At 48.4% G+C, this 18,379-nt stretch overlaps 1 protein-coding gene across 1 annotated transcript in view; it reads left to right on the forward strand.

Annotated features, from left to right (window-relative positions):
* Positions 1–18,379, forward strand: part of RPH3A (rabphilin 3A) — a 95,635-nt gene that overhangs the window by 42,205 nt on the left and 35,051 nt on the right. Inside the window, exons 3-6 of the mRNA XM_060276326.2 lie at positions 4,197–4,340; positions 11,309–11,438; positions 14,680–14,766; positions 17,516–17,672. Of these exons, the coding sequence (XP_060132309.2) occupies positions 4,197–4,340; positions 11,309–11,438; positions 14,680–14,766; positions 17,516–17,672 (518 nt within the window). The remainder of the gene's footprint in view (positions 1–4,196; positions 4,341–11,308; positions 11,439–14,679; positions 14,767–17,515; positions 17,673–18,379) is intronic.

Consider the following 18,379-nt stretch of genomic DNA (forward strand, 5'->3'; position numbering starts at 1 on the left):
CTCCTTAGGTAGGAATTGGTGCGTTTCATGCCTGGGTGGCAGATGTTTCCCTCGTGGAGTCCCTCCTCTCTTCCTTTCTCTTCCTTGCGCTCTGGGAGCGAGAGAACCCTGTTGGCTCATTTCACAGATACGCTCAGCCTGGATTGCAGAGGAAATTGCTGCATCAAATCCCACTGCAGGATGAAAAGCGTGAGCAGCCTCAGATCCGGAGAACAAGCCCAGTCTCTCTCTCCGCCTGTCTTTTTTTGCAAAAAGACAACTCTCTTCATGTTCTCATTTCCTGGAACGCTGGTAGTTTTCTGGGCGGCCTTTATAAATGTGGGTCGGTGGGAGGTTCCCCCACTGGTCTAATATCATGCAGGGGTGCAGGAGCAGGCGCACAGCTCACATGCAGCAACATGTGGGGAGTGACAGTGTGGTACAGTGGTTAGAGCGTCAGGCTAGGAACCTGGGAGGGCAGGGTTCAACCCCCCCCACACACTTGGCCATGAAGCTCACCGGGTGTGACCTCGGACCAGTCCCTGCCTCTCAGCCTAGCCTATTTCATAAGGTTATTGTATAACTCCACACTCTCCAACAATTCTGCAATGAAAAGAGGGGTGTTCTAAGGAAAAGTGGGACGTTGCAGGATCAAATCAGAAAGTGAGACAGTTTCTGTAAATCTGGGACTGTTCCTGGAAAATAGGGACACTTGGAGGGTCTGGATAGCCAGCCTGCAACTTACGTAGGGGCCTAAAGCCAAAATTGCAAATAGTCAAAAGTTCATTGTTGGGTAGGATTGCCAAAATCACCCCCCACCCCCAGGAACCCCTTCCCCTTTCCATATGCGTAAAGCTGAATGGGCACGACAAGTTAAACGTGCCTAAGTTATGAGCACCCCGTACCCTGAGCTCCCCAGAAAGCTGTGACCTAAGGCGTTTGGGCTAGACCTGAACTTTCCTACTGTTTTGCTCGGTGATGTTGACTTAGCAAGCGGTTTTGAAGGAGCTTCTCCCATGTTGCCATTCTGCTCTGCCGTTGGCCCGCTGCCTTGGCCGTGACTCAGTTGAGCTGCAGCAAGCAAACCCCCTTTCTCATTGCCTGCGTTTCTTGGAAGCCGGCGCTGCTGCTGGGCTGCAGACTTAATTCTCGTCCTAGTCGACAAAATATAGGCTGCCATCGGAAGGGAAACAAGCTGACAGCTCCCCAGCCAAAATGCTCTTGCTTATTATTCCAAGAGGACAAACTGATTATTAAAAGGAGCTGGGCTTGTGGCAACAATAGTAATTTTGCACTTTGCTTAGCTGCTTCCCCCCCCTGTTCCTCCCCCCCCCTTTTGGAGGTGGTAGGTTCCCCCCACCCCTTGGCAGGCAAAGCCTTGAATGAGGAAAAAGCAAATGTGAGTGACAGCTCTGCCTCCCAGGCCCTGATGACCCTGTTGGCATCCACCTCTGGTCCTGCTGTGTGTTACTCACAGTTTGCAAAGGCCTGGCAATGTGGAAGGCATGAAAGCACCTGAATTATTTTTAGGCTTTCTTTATCATTGTTTTAAATGGTATTTAGGTGGCACTGTGGGTTAAACCACTGAGCCTAGGGCTTGCTGATCAGAAGGTCGGCGGTTCGAATCCCTGTGACGGGGTGAGCTCCCGTTGCTCGGTCCCAGCTCCTGCCAACCTAGCAGTTCGAAAGCACATCAAAATGCAAGTAGATAAATAGGAACCACTACAGCGGGAAGGTAAACGGCATTTCCGTGTGCTGCTCTGGTTTGCCAGAAGCGGCTTTGTCATGCTGGCCACATGACCTGGAAGCTGTACACCGGCTCCCTCGGCCAATAATGCGAGATGAGCGTGCAACCCCAGAGTCGGTCACGACTGGACCTAATGGTCAGGGGTCCCTTTACCTTTACCTTAACATTGTTTTTAATGCTGGGACTTTAGGGTGAAGGGAATAAGAAGAATAAGAATACTACAGTGGTACCTTGGTTCTCAAACGCCTTGGTTCCCAAACACTGAAAACCTGGAAGTAAGTGTTCCTGTTTCCAAACTGCGGCTGTCAGCTATTGTTTCCAGGGCACCTGCACCAATCAGTTGCTGCTGTTTGGTTTTCAAACATTTCGGAAGTCAAACAGACTCATACCTGCCAAGTTCGGGACCTAAAGATCCGGGATCGGCAGCGCGCGCATGACCGGAAGTTGCGTGACGCAACTTCCGGTGGCGCTTCGCCCTTCTATGGGCCCCAGAAAATGGCGGCGCCAGCGCCGGAAGTCGCTTCCACGCATGACCGGAAACACGTAAAAGCGACTTCCGGCGCCTGCGCCGCCATTTTCTGATGCCCATAGAAGGGCAAATCGCCACTGGAAGTCGCGTCACGCAACTTCCGGTCATGCGCGGAAGCGACTTCCGGCGCCGGCGCCACCATTTTCTGGTGCCCATAGAAGGGCAAAGCGGCACCAGAAAAATGGCCGCCGGGCCGAAACCGATTTAAGGGACAATACCGGGATTTTAACCTAAACGGGAGACCGCCGGGAAACGGTAAGAAAAAAGGGGTTTTCCCGGCGGATACGGGATACTTGGCAGCTAGGAACAGACTTCTGGAACGGATTAAGTTTGGCGCTTTTGTTTTTGCTATTTATTTTGCGGTTTTGTTTTTGAAGCTTTTGCAGTTAATTTGGTTTTTTTTTTGTGACGGTGTGGAACCCAGTTCAGCTACTGATTGATTGTGTGACTGCAGAAATGGATAAAAGCTCCCCATCCAAACAATGACTGTACGGTGGTACCCCAGGTTACAAACATTTCAGGTTACAAACTCAGCTAACCCAGAAATAGTACCTCGGGTTAAGAACTTTGCCTCAGGATGAGAACAGAAATCGTGCTCTGATGGTGCGGTGGCAGCAGAAGGCCCCATTAGCTAAAGTGGTGATTCAGGGTAGGACAGTTTCAGGTTAAGAACGGACCTCCGGAACGAATTAAGTTCTTAACCAGAGGTACCATTGTAATCGGTATAAATAAGAAAAAAAAATAATTTTAATTTTTATCATCTACAATACTGTCTTATTTATTTTATACTACAGTACATTGATTATTGCTTTCATTTTATGGATCAATGGTCTCGTTAGAGAGTAAAATTCATGTTAAATTGCTTTTTTAAGGGTTGTTGTTAAAAGTTTGGAACGGATTAATCCGTTTTGCATTACTTTCTATGGAAAAGCGTGCCTAGGTTTTGGAACGCTTTGGTTTTGGAACGGACTTCCGGAATGGATTAAGTTTGAGAACCAAAGTACCACTGTGGTGGTGGTGGTGGTATAGTAGTAGTAGTTGTAATATCAGCTGGATGCAGATTGCAAAGGGATCAAGCACTCCTCCTGCTGTTCATGGGATCATTGACCCAGCATCAGGGTCTTTTCCAGGGAGTCTTCTCTTCTCATGAGGTGGCCAAAGTATTGGAGCCTCAGCTTCAGGATCTGTCCTTCCAGTGAGCACTCAGGGCTGATTTCCTTCAGAATGGATAGGTTTGATCTTCTTGCAGTCCACGGGACTCTCAAGAGTCTCCTCCAGCACCATAATTCAAAAGCATCAATTCTTCAGCGATCAGCCTTCTTTATGGTCCAGCTCTCACTTCCATACATCACTACTGGGAAAACCATAGCTTTAACTATATGGACCTTTGTTGGCAAGGTGATGTCTCTGCTTTTTAAGATGCTGTCTAGGTTTGCCATTGCTTTTCTCCCAAGAAGTATAAAATAATAACATAAAATAAAATGAGACCGCAATGCAGTGAGACATCTCCATGGCGGTCGCATCTTATTTGGTCCTAGAAGTTTGTAATAGCTGTGCGTGTGCATGAAAAGAGAGTTTGGGTGGCCACCTCACAGGGATGGCGCAGTTGTGGATTCCCTGCATTGTCCTGGGGTTGGACTAGATGACCACTTGAGGTCTCACCCCTTTCAACCCTCCGCTTTTCAGATCAAATATGTTTCTTCATGCAGAGCAGCAGAAATGTAAACTACTTACATTCCCTGTGACCTGTTGGGAGATTTCTATATTTTATTAAATGGTAGAGAAGTTTATTCAATTTTTTTTTTTAAAAAAAAAGCTGGCTCGATGGCCTTATGAAGGCAAATGTCCGCCTTGGCCCATGTGTTGCGCTTGGTTCCTCTTGCAGCGGCTTTGATGTCCTCCTCCTTGACCAGATCCCCCTCTTTCCTATGCCCACTGCAGAGCCCCCGGCAGCTGGTCAGCTCATGGGACCCAGCCAGACCGAGGGAGGAAGAACGAAGACCTTACGGATGAGGAGAAGGAGATCATCAACCGGGTCATTGCTCGTGCTGAGAAGATGGAAGAGTTGGAGCAGGAACGCATTGGGTAAGGAGGCCACGGGAGTTAGGAGGCTTGGTCTGTGTGCAGGTAGCAAATTTGCATCCCTCCAGATGTTCCCAGACACCAGGTCCCATCAGCCCCAACCAACATTGCCAGTGGTTGGGGATGATGGAAGTTATCCTCCAGATGTTCCCAGACATCAGTTCCAACTCTACCGCTATACCCATTCCTGCCAAGTTCCGGCCTGAGAAATAAGGGACTGGACCGGAAGTAGTAGACTGGAAGTAGCGCTGCCGCCATTTTGGAACTGGGCGGAGCATGCTCAGAAGCGACTTTTGATGCTGCTCTGCCCTGCTCCAAAATGGCCGCCACACCAGAGCTAGGAGACCACCAGCCAATTCTGTCTGAAGCAGAAGCAGGGGTGGGTGGCCTGGGGTCCCCCAGATGCTGTTGGATTCTGTCTCCCATCACCCCCTGCTAGCAACATGCACGGCAGACAGAGGTGATGGGCACTGTAGTCCAGATTTTTAAAAGACATCTCAAGGCAGGGAAGTTTTTAGTGTTTGATGTTGTCTTGTGTTTTTCCCCCTATTTTTGCTGGGAGCCGCCCGGAGTGGCTGGGCGGCATACAAATTAATTATTGTTATTGCCATTGTTATTATTTCAGGAGGTACGTGAACAAAATGGGAGAGGGGAGCAAGTGAGAAAATGCAGAGTTGGGCCATATGCATGCATTTAAAGGATGAAGATAGGACTTTTAAAAAATCATGGTTTTCCCCCAAAGAATCCTGGGACCTGTCATTTATCCAGGGTGCTGAGCGTTGTTAGGTAACTGCTATCTCCCCTATCTGACCCAGGTGGCGCTGTGGGTTAAACCACAGAGTCTAGGGCTTGCTGATCAGAAGGTTGGCGGTTCGAATCCCTGCAACGGGGTGAGCTCCCATTGTTTGGTCCCAGCTCCTGATGTTTGAAAGCACATCAAAGTGCAAGTAGATAAATAGGGACCGCTTCGGCGGGAAGGTAAACGGCGTTTCCGTGCGCTGCTCTCATTTGTCAGAAGCAGCTTTGTCATGCTGGCCACGTGACCCGGAAGCTTTCTGCGGACAAACGCCGGCTCCCTCGGCCTATAGAGCGAGATGAGCGCCGCAACCCCAGAGTCGGACACGACTGGACCTGATGGTCAGGGGCACCTTTACCGTTCTCTCCCCTAGAGAGCTGCAGTATCCAGAGTGGTTTAACAACCAGTCCCTCTTCACAGGGAACTCAGGGGCACTCGAACTCAGCTCCCATCCCCATCAGTGCTGGAAGCAACCCCCCCCCCCTGCCTCCCCAGGACGAGGCCATCAGGAGATGTGGGATTTTGTCTTTCTTAGTGCCAGGAGCTGCTGTGGCTGCCCAGTCTAGCTGTGCTCCTTCTTCCTCCACTTCTGAATTCAGGAAGGACAGAGAAGCCCTGCTCCTCTTTAGTCACCAGCAGCCCAGTCAGAAAGGAGGAGCGGGTACGCTTGACTTATTTTCCAGCCATAAGCTGCTGCAGTGCACCATTTCTCACGAGGAACAGGGAGTGGGAAACGACTTCTCACTGGGACGCATGGGAAATTGCCAGTAAAGGAGGGGTGGGGAGACTCTTGAAGGGGGGCATTTCCCTGCTGCTGCAGCTAAACATAAGCCAACTACATTCTCTTTGCAAACACGTCTGATTTAAAACTGCCTTCCCTCTCCTGCTGTCGACCTCGCACAAATAGTGTTGCGCAACTGAAGCTCATCCTTTTGAATACCGGTCGCCGGAAACCACAAGAAAATGCTATTTTGCTTGGGTCTTGTTTGCATGTTAAAGGTAAAGGTAAAGGGACCCCTGACCATTAGCTCCAGTTGTGACAGACTCTGGGGTTGCGCGCTCATCTCGCATTATTGGCCGAGGGAGCCGGCGTATAGCTTCCAGGTCATGTGGCCAGCATGACAAAGCCGCTTCTGGTAAACCAGAGCAGCACATGGAAACGCCGTTTACCTTCCCGCTGTAGCGGTACCTATTTATCTACTTGCACTTTGATGTGCTTTCGAACTGCTAGGTTGGCAGGAGCTGGGACCAAGCAACGGGAGCTCACCCCGTCACAGGGATTCGAACCGCCGACCTTCTGACCAGCAAGCCCTAGGCTCAGTGGTTTAGCCCACAGCACCACCTGGGTCCCTATTGTTTGCATGTTACAGTAGCCTTATTCTGCACGAATTTGCTTAAACCTCCTTTGAAGCCATCCTAGTTTGTGGTCATCGCTGCCTCCAGTGGCAGGGGGTTCCGTAGTTTAACTATGCACTGCATGGTCTTTGTTCTGTCCCAAATCTTCCAAATTTCAGCTTTGTTGGATGTCTGCGAGGTCCAGTCTTATAATAAAAGTCAGAAAAATAAGACAGATGCTAGAGAGGGCAGAAACTGGTCCCCCTACTGGCCTCCTGGGAAGACCTAGTCCCATCGGTGCAATATTTTAAATGTATTTAAATAATTTAAATAAATAATGTAAACACATTTCCTTGTATTCGAGTTGATTCTGATTTTAGGGGGGGGGGGTTAGCCCACAAATTATTCCGATCTACCTCCACAATCTCTGTCCCCAGATCAGATTCCCATCACGGTTTACACGGAGTTCCATCCTCTAAACTCCTCTGTACTCATTAATATTCTTGTATATTCTTTTTGTATGTAAAACCACCTTTTCAAATGATGTTAAACACCAGAAACTTTTAACTTCAGAATTTGATTTTTAAAAAATGCACTGTTTGAGGAACTTAAAAGCCAATTTACGTCCTTCATTCTGCTTTCCCCTCATCATTCGTTCTGCTGATATCGGTGAGCCGTTTTCAGATTAATCAATTAATCTACAATTGATTTATTTGAAAATGGTCTGCCTATATCAGCGGAACAGATAATGAGAAAAAAATCACCTGTTCGTATAATGTGCTCAGCACAGGGTGCGCCTAGAACTGGGAAATAAGCTGAACTGAGCCCAGTCCCGAAGTCAGGATTGGTGCAAAGCCTTCACCTGCAGCTCCTGTTTTAATGTCATAAGCTGACTGGCTCAGTAAAATGTTTCTCCTCTAACAACACTTCCCGTAATAACACACACTGATTTAACGGTTTTGTCAGATTTGGGTCACACCGCGACAGGAGGGGATGAAATTTCCTGCGGGCTGGATGTTCTGGAAAACCTCTCCAGAGGGCTTCTCTTTTCCCCGCTCCCCCCCCTTCTCTTTATATATTCACTTCAGAACAGAATAAATAATAGATTTTTTTATTGCATGCACTATTTTTATCTGCTTGGGAATTTACACAGCATGCCTGCCCGACCGAACTGCCTCTGAACGCTTGCAGAGAGAGAGAGAGAGAGGCTGCTGGGGGTGTTTGTGAAGCTCCTACTTTGCTGGCAGACGGGGCTGTCTGTGCAATTGGCGGGTGGGGTAGGGTTTTTTGCAAGCTGCAGCCCCCCCCCCCCCGCAAGCCCTACTTAGTTTGTTTCTCTCTCTCTCTCTTTTTAAAAAGATTTTTATTGAAGTACGAGAATTGTTACATACATTATATTCTCTCCTTCCAATTTTTAATTTCCCGTGACATTTTTTCCTTTCCCTTCCCACCCCCTCCCCCACCCATAACCCATTGTAAGGGTTCAAACAGTTGTCCTCAGCCACGGGCACAATGCCTTTAATTTCCACTGAATGTCTTCTGGTCCAATAGTTGTTATCCATTGAAGATAGGGGTTCCAACTGGTCCTTATCACAGTAGACTTGGCCTTCCATGTTATTTCCTGTGACGTTAGCGAATCAAAGGTCAAAAGGATAATGAAAGGAATAGATGAGATTAAAGTAAGCAAATTTAGGGAGCTTGAACTAAAATTCTTTCTAAAATGGTATAGAACTCTGGCCCAGCTAGCTAATATGATACCAGGATTGAACCCTAACTGCTGGCACTGTGAACAAGACCAAGGGATGGTTCTCCCATATGTATTGGGAATGCCCAGAGGCAGGGGGATTTTGGAATAAAATCCTTAAGGTTATTAATGAAGTTTTTAAAGTGAAGCTACCTATAGACTTCAATACTTAGTTTGTTTCTCAACAGAAAAAGGCAAATGAACCTTCTGGCTTGGTAGGATTCTTCCTCCTAGTCTAAGCTGCATAGCAGTAGTTGGCCACAAATGCACAGAGGTGTGAGGAAAGATTAACGGCATATTCTCTTAAATCCTCTACATACTGGATCTCGGGGGCACACCTTACAGTGTTTACCTGTGAGATCCTCATACCCTCATATATGCCCATTTGACCGCTTTGATTTGCAGAATTGGCATTGTTACAGGTGCCAAACAATTGTTGCTCTGCATTTCTTTGTAAGAAATCAATCTTTGGAACTCCCTGCCTATTGATATCAGGCAGGAGTCTTCACTGCACTCTTTTCTCCACCTGCTGAAAACCTTTTTTATTTAGACAAGCTTAGGGCCCCAGGTGGCTCTGTGGGTTAAACCACTGAGCCTAGGGCTTGCTGATCAGAAGGTTGGCGGTTCGAATCCCTGCGACGGGGTGAGCTCCCGTTGCTTGGTCCCAGCTCCTGCCAACCTAGCAGTTCGAAAGCACATCAAAATGCAAGTAGATAAATAGGAACCGCTCCAGCGGGAAGGTAAACGGCGTTTCCGTGTGCTGCTCTGGTTTGCCAGAAGCGGCTTTGTCATGCTGGCCACATGACCTGGAAGCTATACGCCGGCTCCCTCGGCCAATAATGTGAGATGAGCGCCGCAACCCCAGAGTCGGTCACGACTGGACCTAATGGTCAGGGGTCCCTTGACCTTTACCTTTTACCCAGATATTTACATAGTTGGTGCGGGTATTAATCTGTTCTTAGCTTCCTGTTGGTGTTTTTTTCTGTTTTTAAGCAGCTGCTTTTAATTCTGTTTACTGTAATTTTATTGTTTCATTGTTTCTTTAAATTGCTTTGAAGGTGTTTTTTTTTGCAATAAATCAATCAATAAATTGATAGGCCACTTGTTATGCCATTTTTAATAGAATCACAGAATTGTAGAGTTGGAAAGGGTCCCAGGGGGTCATCTAGTCCAACCCCCTGCAATGCAGGAATCTCAGCTACAGCATCCATGACAGGTGGCCATCCAGCCTCTACTTAAAAACCTCCATTGAAGGAGAATCCAATTACCTTCTGAGGTAGTCCATTCCACTGTCAAACAGGTCTTACTGCCAGAAAGTTCTTTCTGATCTTTAGCCAGAATCTCCTTTCTTGTAACTTGAAGCCATTGGTTTCGGTCCTGCCCTCCGGAGGAGAAAACAAGCTTGCTCCGCCTTCCATGTGACAGCCCTTCAGATATTTGAAGGTGGCTCCCTTGTATCCCCTCACTCGTCTCTTTTTCAGGCTAAAAATGCCCCGCTCCTTCAACCGTTCCTCAGAAGCCTTGGTTTCCAGAGCCTTGATTATCTTGGTTGACCAGCTTGTCAACATCCTTCTTAAACTGTGGTGCCCAGAACTGGACATAGTATTCTGACCAAGACAGAATAGAGTGGTGCTATTACTCCCCTTGATCTGGACACTAGACTTCTGTTGATGCAGCCTAGAATAACATTAGCTATTAACGGTCTGGAGCAGGCATGTCAAACCTGCGGCCCTCCAGATGTTTTGGACTACAATTCCCATCTTCCCCAACCACTGGTCCTGCTAGCTAGGGATCATGGGAGTTGTAGGCCAAAACATCTGGAGGGCCGCAGGTTTGACATGCCTGGTCTGGAGGGTTGGACCCGAGCCAACGGATTCAAATGATAAGGAAGGAGATTCTGAGTAAGCACGAGGAGGAACTTTTTGACGGTAAAAGCAGTTCGACACCCTCAGCAGGTGGTGGAGGTTATTAGGCAGAGGTTGGATGGCCATCTGTCATGGGTTCTGTAGCTGAGATTCCTGCATTTCAGGGGGTTGGACTAGATGACCCCCCGGAACCCTTTCCAACTCTACAGTTCTATGATTTGATGAGTCCACATACAAAGTAAGACTTGAACCCCTGCAATCCCTGGAGTACGAATTCCATGAATATGTAGGCATGTAAGACAATCCCTCCAGTGCTGTGTCAAGTTTCATATGAAACTGTTGCTGAATAATAGAATTCATAGAGTTGTAGAGTTCATCTCTACAAGGATCACCTCGCCCAACCCCCAGCAATACAGGAATACGCCACTGTCCCATACGGGGATCGAACCTGTGACCCTGGCATTATCAGCACCACAGTCTAACCAACTGAGTTATCCAGCCTTTGACTGTGTGATCTCCCCTCTTTCACTTCTGAAAGGACTGTACCACCTTAGAAGGAAAGGCACCGTTGAGCTGACATTAAGGAAAGGCTTTCTAAACCAGGCTTCACCAGTCTGCTGCCCTCAACCCCAGCCAGCACAGCCAGGGCCGTCTTAAGCATATCCGGCCCCTTGGTGCCAAGTTCCCTCTGGCGCCCCACCGCCTGTTTCCCAGAGTTGTCAACCTTTTCCTAATCCTCTGTGGGGATCACTCTCTCCTCCCACAAGGGCTTGGGAAGGAAGCTGCACGCCCGCCAGCCATATACGGTAGTTGGCGGGGTGCAGCGTCCATCCTAAGCCTCTGCGGGGATCGCTCTCCTTCCGCGGAGGCTTGGGAGGCAAGCAGCACGCCCGCCAGCTATATGGGTGACGGGGTGCAGCTGGCGGGCGTGCAGGGAAAGGGGAGGCTGCCGGCAAAGCCGCACAGCTCCCCCACTTGCTGGGGCTCCCCTGAGAGGCCGGCGCCCTGGCGCTACGCGCCAGTAAACCCTATGGGAAAGATGGCTCTGAGCACAGCCATGTGACTCTTAAAGATGGTGGGAGCATGGCTGCGTCACCTTGGGTTGATGGGAGTTACGAGTTCAGCAAGATCTTCTGGGTTGGAAATAGCAGGATTTAATCAATTAACGTGGCCAAAAGGAACATTTCCTGCATCCTTTTTTGACTTTGCTGCCTTGCCTCCCCTCCTCTAGGCGTCTCATGAACCGCCTGGAAGACATGCGCCGAAACGTGGCCGGCGATGGGGTCAACCGCTGCATCTTGTGCGGCGAACAGCTGGGGCGCCTGGGGTCAGCCTGCGTGGTGTGCGAAGATTGCAAAAAGGTGAGGAACCCAAACCTCTGCCCCCTTTTCCACCTCCTGCCCTTGCATGCTTTCTTCCAGGGGTGGCCCAGTTGTTGTTTGCTTCCTGGGACAAAGGGCAGGACTCTGAGGGTGACTGAACTACCAAGGTGGCATCCTCAGCCGACCTCAGCACCCAAGAGGGTCTGAAGGGAAGGAGGCGGCCTGTCAAATATTTGGGGCCTGAGGCATTTTGGCCTTTATACGCTAAGGATGGGTATGATCTAGTCATGAAATTCCACTCAATATTGATCCAGGGTAGATTCCAAAGTATCGTTAGCAGAGTAGCAACTTAAACATGTTGCAGGAGTCCCAAAAAAATAGACCGGAGGCAATTAATATTTCACCCAGCAGAGCTTTTACTGCTACTGAGGGCAAATGAGCCTAATGGTCACAAATCCAACACATTCAGGGTTGGCACTGCCCATAAGAAATCCAGTTGCAGCAGACTTAACTCAAACTTAGAATAACTTATCATAAGTCTAAACCAGGCATCCACAAACTTCGGCCCTCCAGATGTCTTGGACTACAATTCCCATGTTCCCTAACCATTGGTCCTGTTAGCTAGGGATCATGGGAGTTGTAGGCCAAAACATCTGGAGGGCCGCAGTTTGGGGGTGCCTGGTTAAGTGCCACAGCTAAAGGGGCTGTTTAGAAACCTTAACACTATATACGGAACACCACACCAGAGCAAAAAGAGAGAGCGAGAAACTCAGGCTCCTTCTGGCCCTAATATTATAGTCAGCATGACATTGACAGAAAAGAGATAAGAGAACCATTTTAAACCAGCTGTACTCAGCTTCTCTGAACATATAACCCAAACACCATTAAGCTTCTGCTTGCTTCTTTCGCACAGAGAAGCTTCCAGAACCCTCTTGCATTAAGTAGAATAGGATCTACACATCAGATCCATACTTTCTGCACTAAGAAATGCAAACTGACGGATCTATCGCCACTGCCAGAAGTGTCATGCTCCTGAATACCAGTTGCTGGAAGTCACAGGTGGGCAGAGAGCTGCTGTGCTCATGTCCCGCTTGTGGGCATCTGTTTGGCCACTGTGAGAAAAGGATGCCGGACTAGACGGACCTTTGGCCTGATCCAGCAGGTGCTCTCCTTATGTTCTCATTTATTTTGGAGGGGGAAAGCGACCCCTGCACCTTGGACCGTTCCACCTGTGTTCCTCACCAAAGCCTCAGAGCACCTTCACTCAGAAGGGCAGGCGGTCCCCCTCCTTGCCCGCCATCTTGAAAGCAAGCCTCGCTGTGCTGGAAGGTTGACATCCTTAATTAAGCTGGAGGCAGCCTCCCCTCAAGGACACAAGTGGCAGCGCCAGGGCTGCGCGGCACAGATGGCACGAGAAGGCTCCCCCATCTGCTGCGGTCGACCTTCTGCAGCCGGGCCAAAAAATGTCTGGCGCTGTTTCAGTCAGAAACGTGACTCTCCTTGATTGTTGTTATTGGAAAGTGGGTGGGTGTGCACAGCTTTCAGACAGGCCGCATCCAAACAACAACAACAACAACAACAACCAGTGCTTTTTTCTATAAAAAAATGTTTAGGGGTACTCCCATTTTGACGAAAATTACCTTTTTATTGTGCAAATTGGGGGAAATAAATACAGTAAACGGGCAAAAGTACAAAGATTCACACAATGTTTAGGGGTATGCATACTCCTGCGTCCCCCTCCCCAGGAAAAAAAGCACTGCTAATAATAATGCCAATATTTATGGATTTAAGGGGGAGAGATTATAGAGAACCTCCCCCTCTGATCAGGAGCAGTTCATCCCTAAGCAGCCATGAAAGCGCGGGGTCTGAAGGGACTAGTTAGGAAATGGAGAGAAAGCGCCAGGTCTCTGGCAGCATGGGAGAGCCCCTGCTCCACAGAAGGGAAGAGAGAGAGGGGGGGGGAAGGGGGAACAGGGAAAAAACAGATCGTAGACCCTTTCCCCCGGCACCGGAATTAAGGAGGAGGAGAAAGGGGAGGAGATTCGCTGTCCCGCGGCTTTTATGTTGGTCAAAGTCGCGTAAAGAGGCAGTGCCGGATTCTGGATCGGAATGAGCAGACATGTATCCAACAGCTTGTTACACTGTAAATAGAGTGCACCAATAAAGACTGTTAAAAGACAAGCTGGAGGAGACTCTTGAGAGTCCCATGGACTGCAAGAAGATCAAACCTATCCATTCTTAAGGAAATCAGCCCTGAGTGCTCCCTGGAAGGACAGATCGTGAAGCTGAGGCTCCAATACTTTGGCCACCTCATGAGAAGAGAAGAATCCTTGGAAAAGACCCTGATGTTGGGAAAGATTGAGGGCACTAGGAGAAGGGGACGACAGAGGACAAGATGGTTGGACAGTGTTCTCAAAGCTACGAACATGAGTTTGACCAAACTGCGGGAGGCAGTGCAAGACAGGAGTGCCTGGCGTGCTCTGGTCCATGGGGTCACGAAGAGTCGGACACGACTAAACGACTAAACAACAACAACAAAAGACAAGCATGTGGAAAGTCATTACTCTGGAGTAGTCGCAACAACCTTTGACAATACCCCTCCAATGTGGCCCATCTGAAAGCACTCTTATTCCACTTTAAAGAGTCCTGGGCTCTGTGGTTTGTTAAGGGTGCTGAGAGGTGTTAGGAGACACCCCCCCCGGCCAATTCCTCCCCCAGAGCCAGTGGTGTAGCTTCATGCTCCAGCACCGGGGGGACGGGGGATGGAGAGCAGGCCGGGGTGGGGCTGGCGTGTGTCCTGGGGGCATGGTACGTCGCCTGTGGGGGCGTGGCGCTCAGCGTGGGTGGGTGGGGAGCCACGATGGCACCCCACTGGGATCGTGCTGCCAGGGGCGTTGCGCTCCCCCTGCACTCCTCTTCCTCCGCCAGTGCCCACAGCTACAGTTCCCAGAGTGGTTTGACAGTCAATCCTTTTCCACAGTGATTGTAGGTCTATAGAGGTCTCCTAGGAGCTCTCAGCACCCTTAACAAACTACAGCTCCCAGAATTCTTTGGGGGAAGCTTAAAGCAGTACCATAGCATCTTAAATGTGTGTTGTGATTATGGGCTGTTCCAACGTGGGAGACCAACATGGGCACTCTCTGTCTTCCAACGTGGGAGACCAACATGGGCTGTTTAGACACTCGTACACAGACATAACAGAAGTCCACCTTCATTCTGATAAGGGCTTTTCTGGCTGTGTTGGCATCACGAGAGTTTTGCATCTTTCTTTCCCATGCAGAATGTCTGCACTAAATGTGGCACCCAGACCAACAACAACCGGCCTCACTCCGTCTGGTTGTGTAAGATCTGCTGCGAACAGAGAGAGGTCAGTCGGGAAGTGGCTTGTTAGATCTGCATTTTCCTGGGAAATATATGAACGATGCAGAGTATATGCTTTTTCAGGTGGTCTATCCCATACCTGCCAAGTTCCGGCCTGAGAAATAAGGGACTGGACCGGAAGTAGCAGACCGGAAGTAGCGCTGCCGCCATTTTGGAACTGGGCGGAGCATGCTCGGAAGCGACTTTTGATGCTGCTCTGCCCTGTTCCAAAATGGCCGCCACACCAGAAGTCGCACTGCAGCCATTTTGGAACTGGGCAAAGCAGCATCAAAAGTCACTTCTGAGCATGCTCCGCCCAGTTCCAAAATGGCTGCCGCACCAGAATAAACCGGGGAAAAACAAAAAAATCCGTTTTTTCGGCTGGGGACAACTGGAAAAACGGGGGTTTCCCAGGGAATACGGGAGACTTGGCAGCTATGGTCTATCCTAATATGCCTATTTGAGGAGTCAGGACTTTGTGGCCTCCCTAGCTTCAATGGACTACAACCCCTATTCCCCCTTGCATTTTTTTTAATCGTGGTTTCTTAAATTAAAATTCACCAGCATGAATTTCTCCTAATTTCTTATGCAATTTGCCTAATATGCACAATCTTTTGCAAAGCGATTTCTTCTATTATGCTATTTTCAGCAGCATACAAATTTTTAGGCACACTTTAACCTTGGGATATGCATTTTTGTATACAGTTCTTGGCTGGGGAAGTGCTTTGCAACATATGGAGAAATGGGATTTTATATAGTTTAAAGTTGTTATCGTACTTCACCAGATCTTAACCTATTACAGTACAGTGGTGCCTTGCTTAACGAATGCCCTGCTTAACGAAATTTCCGCTTAACGAAAGGTTTTTTCTAGCGGAGGTTGCCTCGCTAGACGAATGCGTTTTACGAAAAATTCATCTAGCGAATTGCAGTTTCCCATAGGAATGCATTGAAATTGAATTAATGCATTCCTATGGGCAAATTTTTTTTTTAAAAAAAATTCAATGCATTCCTATGGGATTCGCTAGACGAATTTTTCGTTATAAGAATAGACCTGTGGAACGAATTAAATTCGTCTAGCGAGGCACCACTGTATTTGTAAGTATGGATTCCAAATGTCATTGAGTTTGTCTATGGCAAGTATGTGTTTATATAAAGTGACGCATTTGGGGGTGAAAAGTCTTAATTTCACATATATGCCAACGGGGTTTGACCTGGAGTTGATGGATAAGGAACGAGACCTTGGGGCAGGCTTCCTCAACCTCGGCCCTCCAGATGTTTTTGGCCTACACCTCCCATGATCCCTAGCTAGCAGGACCAGTGGTCAGGGATGATGGGAATTGTAGTCTCAAAACATCTGGAGGGCCGAGGTTGAGGAAGCCTGCCTTGGGGCCATAGTGGACAGATCGATGAAGATGTCGGTCCAGTGTGTGGCAACTGTGAAAAAGGCAAAGCCCTTGCTAGATCTGACCCTGCCGTTGGAAGAATCATAGAACTATAGAGTTGGAAGGGACCCCAAGGGCCATAATAATAATAATAATAATAATAATAATAATAATTTATACCCCACCCATCTGGCTGGGTTTCCTCAGCCACTTTGGGCAGCTCCCATCACCATCAGCGATAAAACATCAAACTTCAAAAACTTTCCTAAATAGGGCTGCCTTCAGATGTCTTCTAAAAGTCAGATAGTTGTTTATTTGCTTGATATCTGTTTAAAGGGCATTCCACAGGGCGGGCACCACTACCAAGAAGGCCCTCTGCCTGGTTCCCTGTAACCTCACTTCTTGTGGGGAGGGAACCGCCAGAAGGCCTTTGGAGCTGGATCTCAGTGTCTGGGCTGAACGATGGGGGCGGAGACGCTCCTTCAGGTATACTGGGCCGAGGCTGTTTAGGGCTTTAAAGGTCAGCACTGACACTTTGAATTGTGCTCGGAAACGTACTGGGAGCCAATGTAGGTCTTTCAGGACCGGTGTTACATGGTCTTGGCAGCCATTCACAGTCACCAGTCTAGCTGCCGCATTCTGGATTAAGAATCATCTAGTTGAGTCCCCTGCAATGCTGGAATCGAGAGCATTCAATCAGGTGACAACCCATATTGCCAGCGGTACAGTCCCAGGAATAATAATAATAATAATAATTGTGAGGGGGAGGGATTACAGAGAACCCCCCCCTCATCAGAAGCAGCCCGTCTCCAAGCAGTCATGAGAGCGAGGGGCCTGAAGGGGTGAGTCAGGAAATGGAGAAGGAGTGCCAGGGCTCTGGCAGCACTGGAGAGCCCCTGCTCCACAGGCAGGAAGAGAGAGAGAGGCGGGAGGAGTGGACAGGAATAGGGCTGACCGTAGACCCTTCGCCCCGACACCGGAATTGAGAAGGAGGAGAAAAGGGAGGTGATTCGCTGTCCCGAGGCTTTTATGCTGGTCCAGATCGCGGAAGAGGGCAGTGCCGGATTCTGATTCGGAATGAGAAGACATGGAACCGACAGCTCACTACACTGTAAATAATGTGCACTAATAAAGACTTTTGAAAGACAAGCACGTGGAAGGTCGTTACTCAGGAGTAGTCGCAACAATCCTTGACAATAATAATAATAATAATAATAATAATAATAATAATAATTTATTATTTATACCCTGCCCATCTGGCTGGGTTCCAACAGAAAAATAAAATAAAATAATCGATTAAACATTAAAACTGTACAGCATCAGCCGTCTCGGAACATACTGTTCTCATGCCTCTTTGTCCTGTTCTGTTTTCAGGTATGGAAGCGCTCTGGGGCGTGGTTCTTCAAGGGGGTGCCCAAGCAAATGCTCCCTGAACCTATGCCCATCAGCAAGGGCAAACAGCAGCCGCTGCCCAGTGAAGCAGCCGCCCCTGCTCAGGACTCGAAGCCGTATCCTCGCCAGCAGAATCGCGGTAAGCAAAATATGCTGTTGATTATTGCAGCGCTGATAACATACAACATTGTTAGATTAGATTTCAGCATAGGTTAAAAAAAACAAAAACTCCAAAATAATAGGTCTCTGCTGCAAGGAGTTTGCAATGCAAACTTATGCAGTAAGAAAGAAGAGAGGCATGGGGGAGATGCAATGGTTAAAAATTGTGGTGGACAGTCCCCTGCCCCACCCTGCTTGATTTGAAATTGGCTCGATATTAAGCTCCTCCCTTTCCTGAGAATGTTCAGCCTTGCTTATAAAATTGGTGCACATGTTCTGATGATTTGCACATTGCATACTTGTTGTTTAGCCTAGCCCAGGGTTTCCCAGACTTGGGTCTCAAACCATTTTTGGACTACAGTTCCCATCATCCCTGACCCCTGGTCCTGCTAAATACAGATGATGGGAGTTGGAGTCCAACAACAGTTGGAGACCCAAGTTTGGGAAAGCCTGGTCTAGCCCATTCACTCAGGACTAATCTACACTCGTGAGTTATAATGTTAAAAATGTGTTATAAAAATGTGACACCAGAGGGCAGTGTAGAGCAGTGTAGATCTGTCACCAATGGGAAATTGCATGGAGGGCTATATTTTTTTTATAGCATTTTCCAGATCAGTGTAGATCCAGCCTGAGATTGTTGGAGAAAGCCCTTCTAGTAATTTCCTGGCAGAGATTCACCTGGTGTTG

The sequence above is a fragment of the Zootoca vivipara genome, chromosome 6, assembly GCF_965207765.1.
Source record: "Zootoca vivipara chromosome 6, rZooViv2.hap1.1, whole genome shotgun sequence".
Classification (NCBI taxonomy): Eukaryota; Metazoa; Chordata; class Lepidosauria; order Squamata; family Lacertidae; genus Zootoca; species Zootoca vivipara.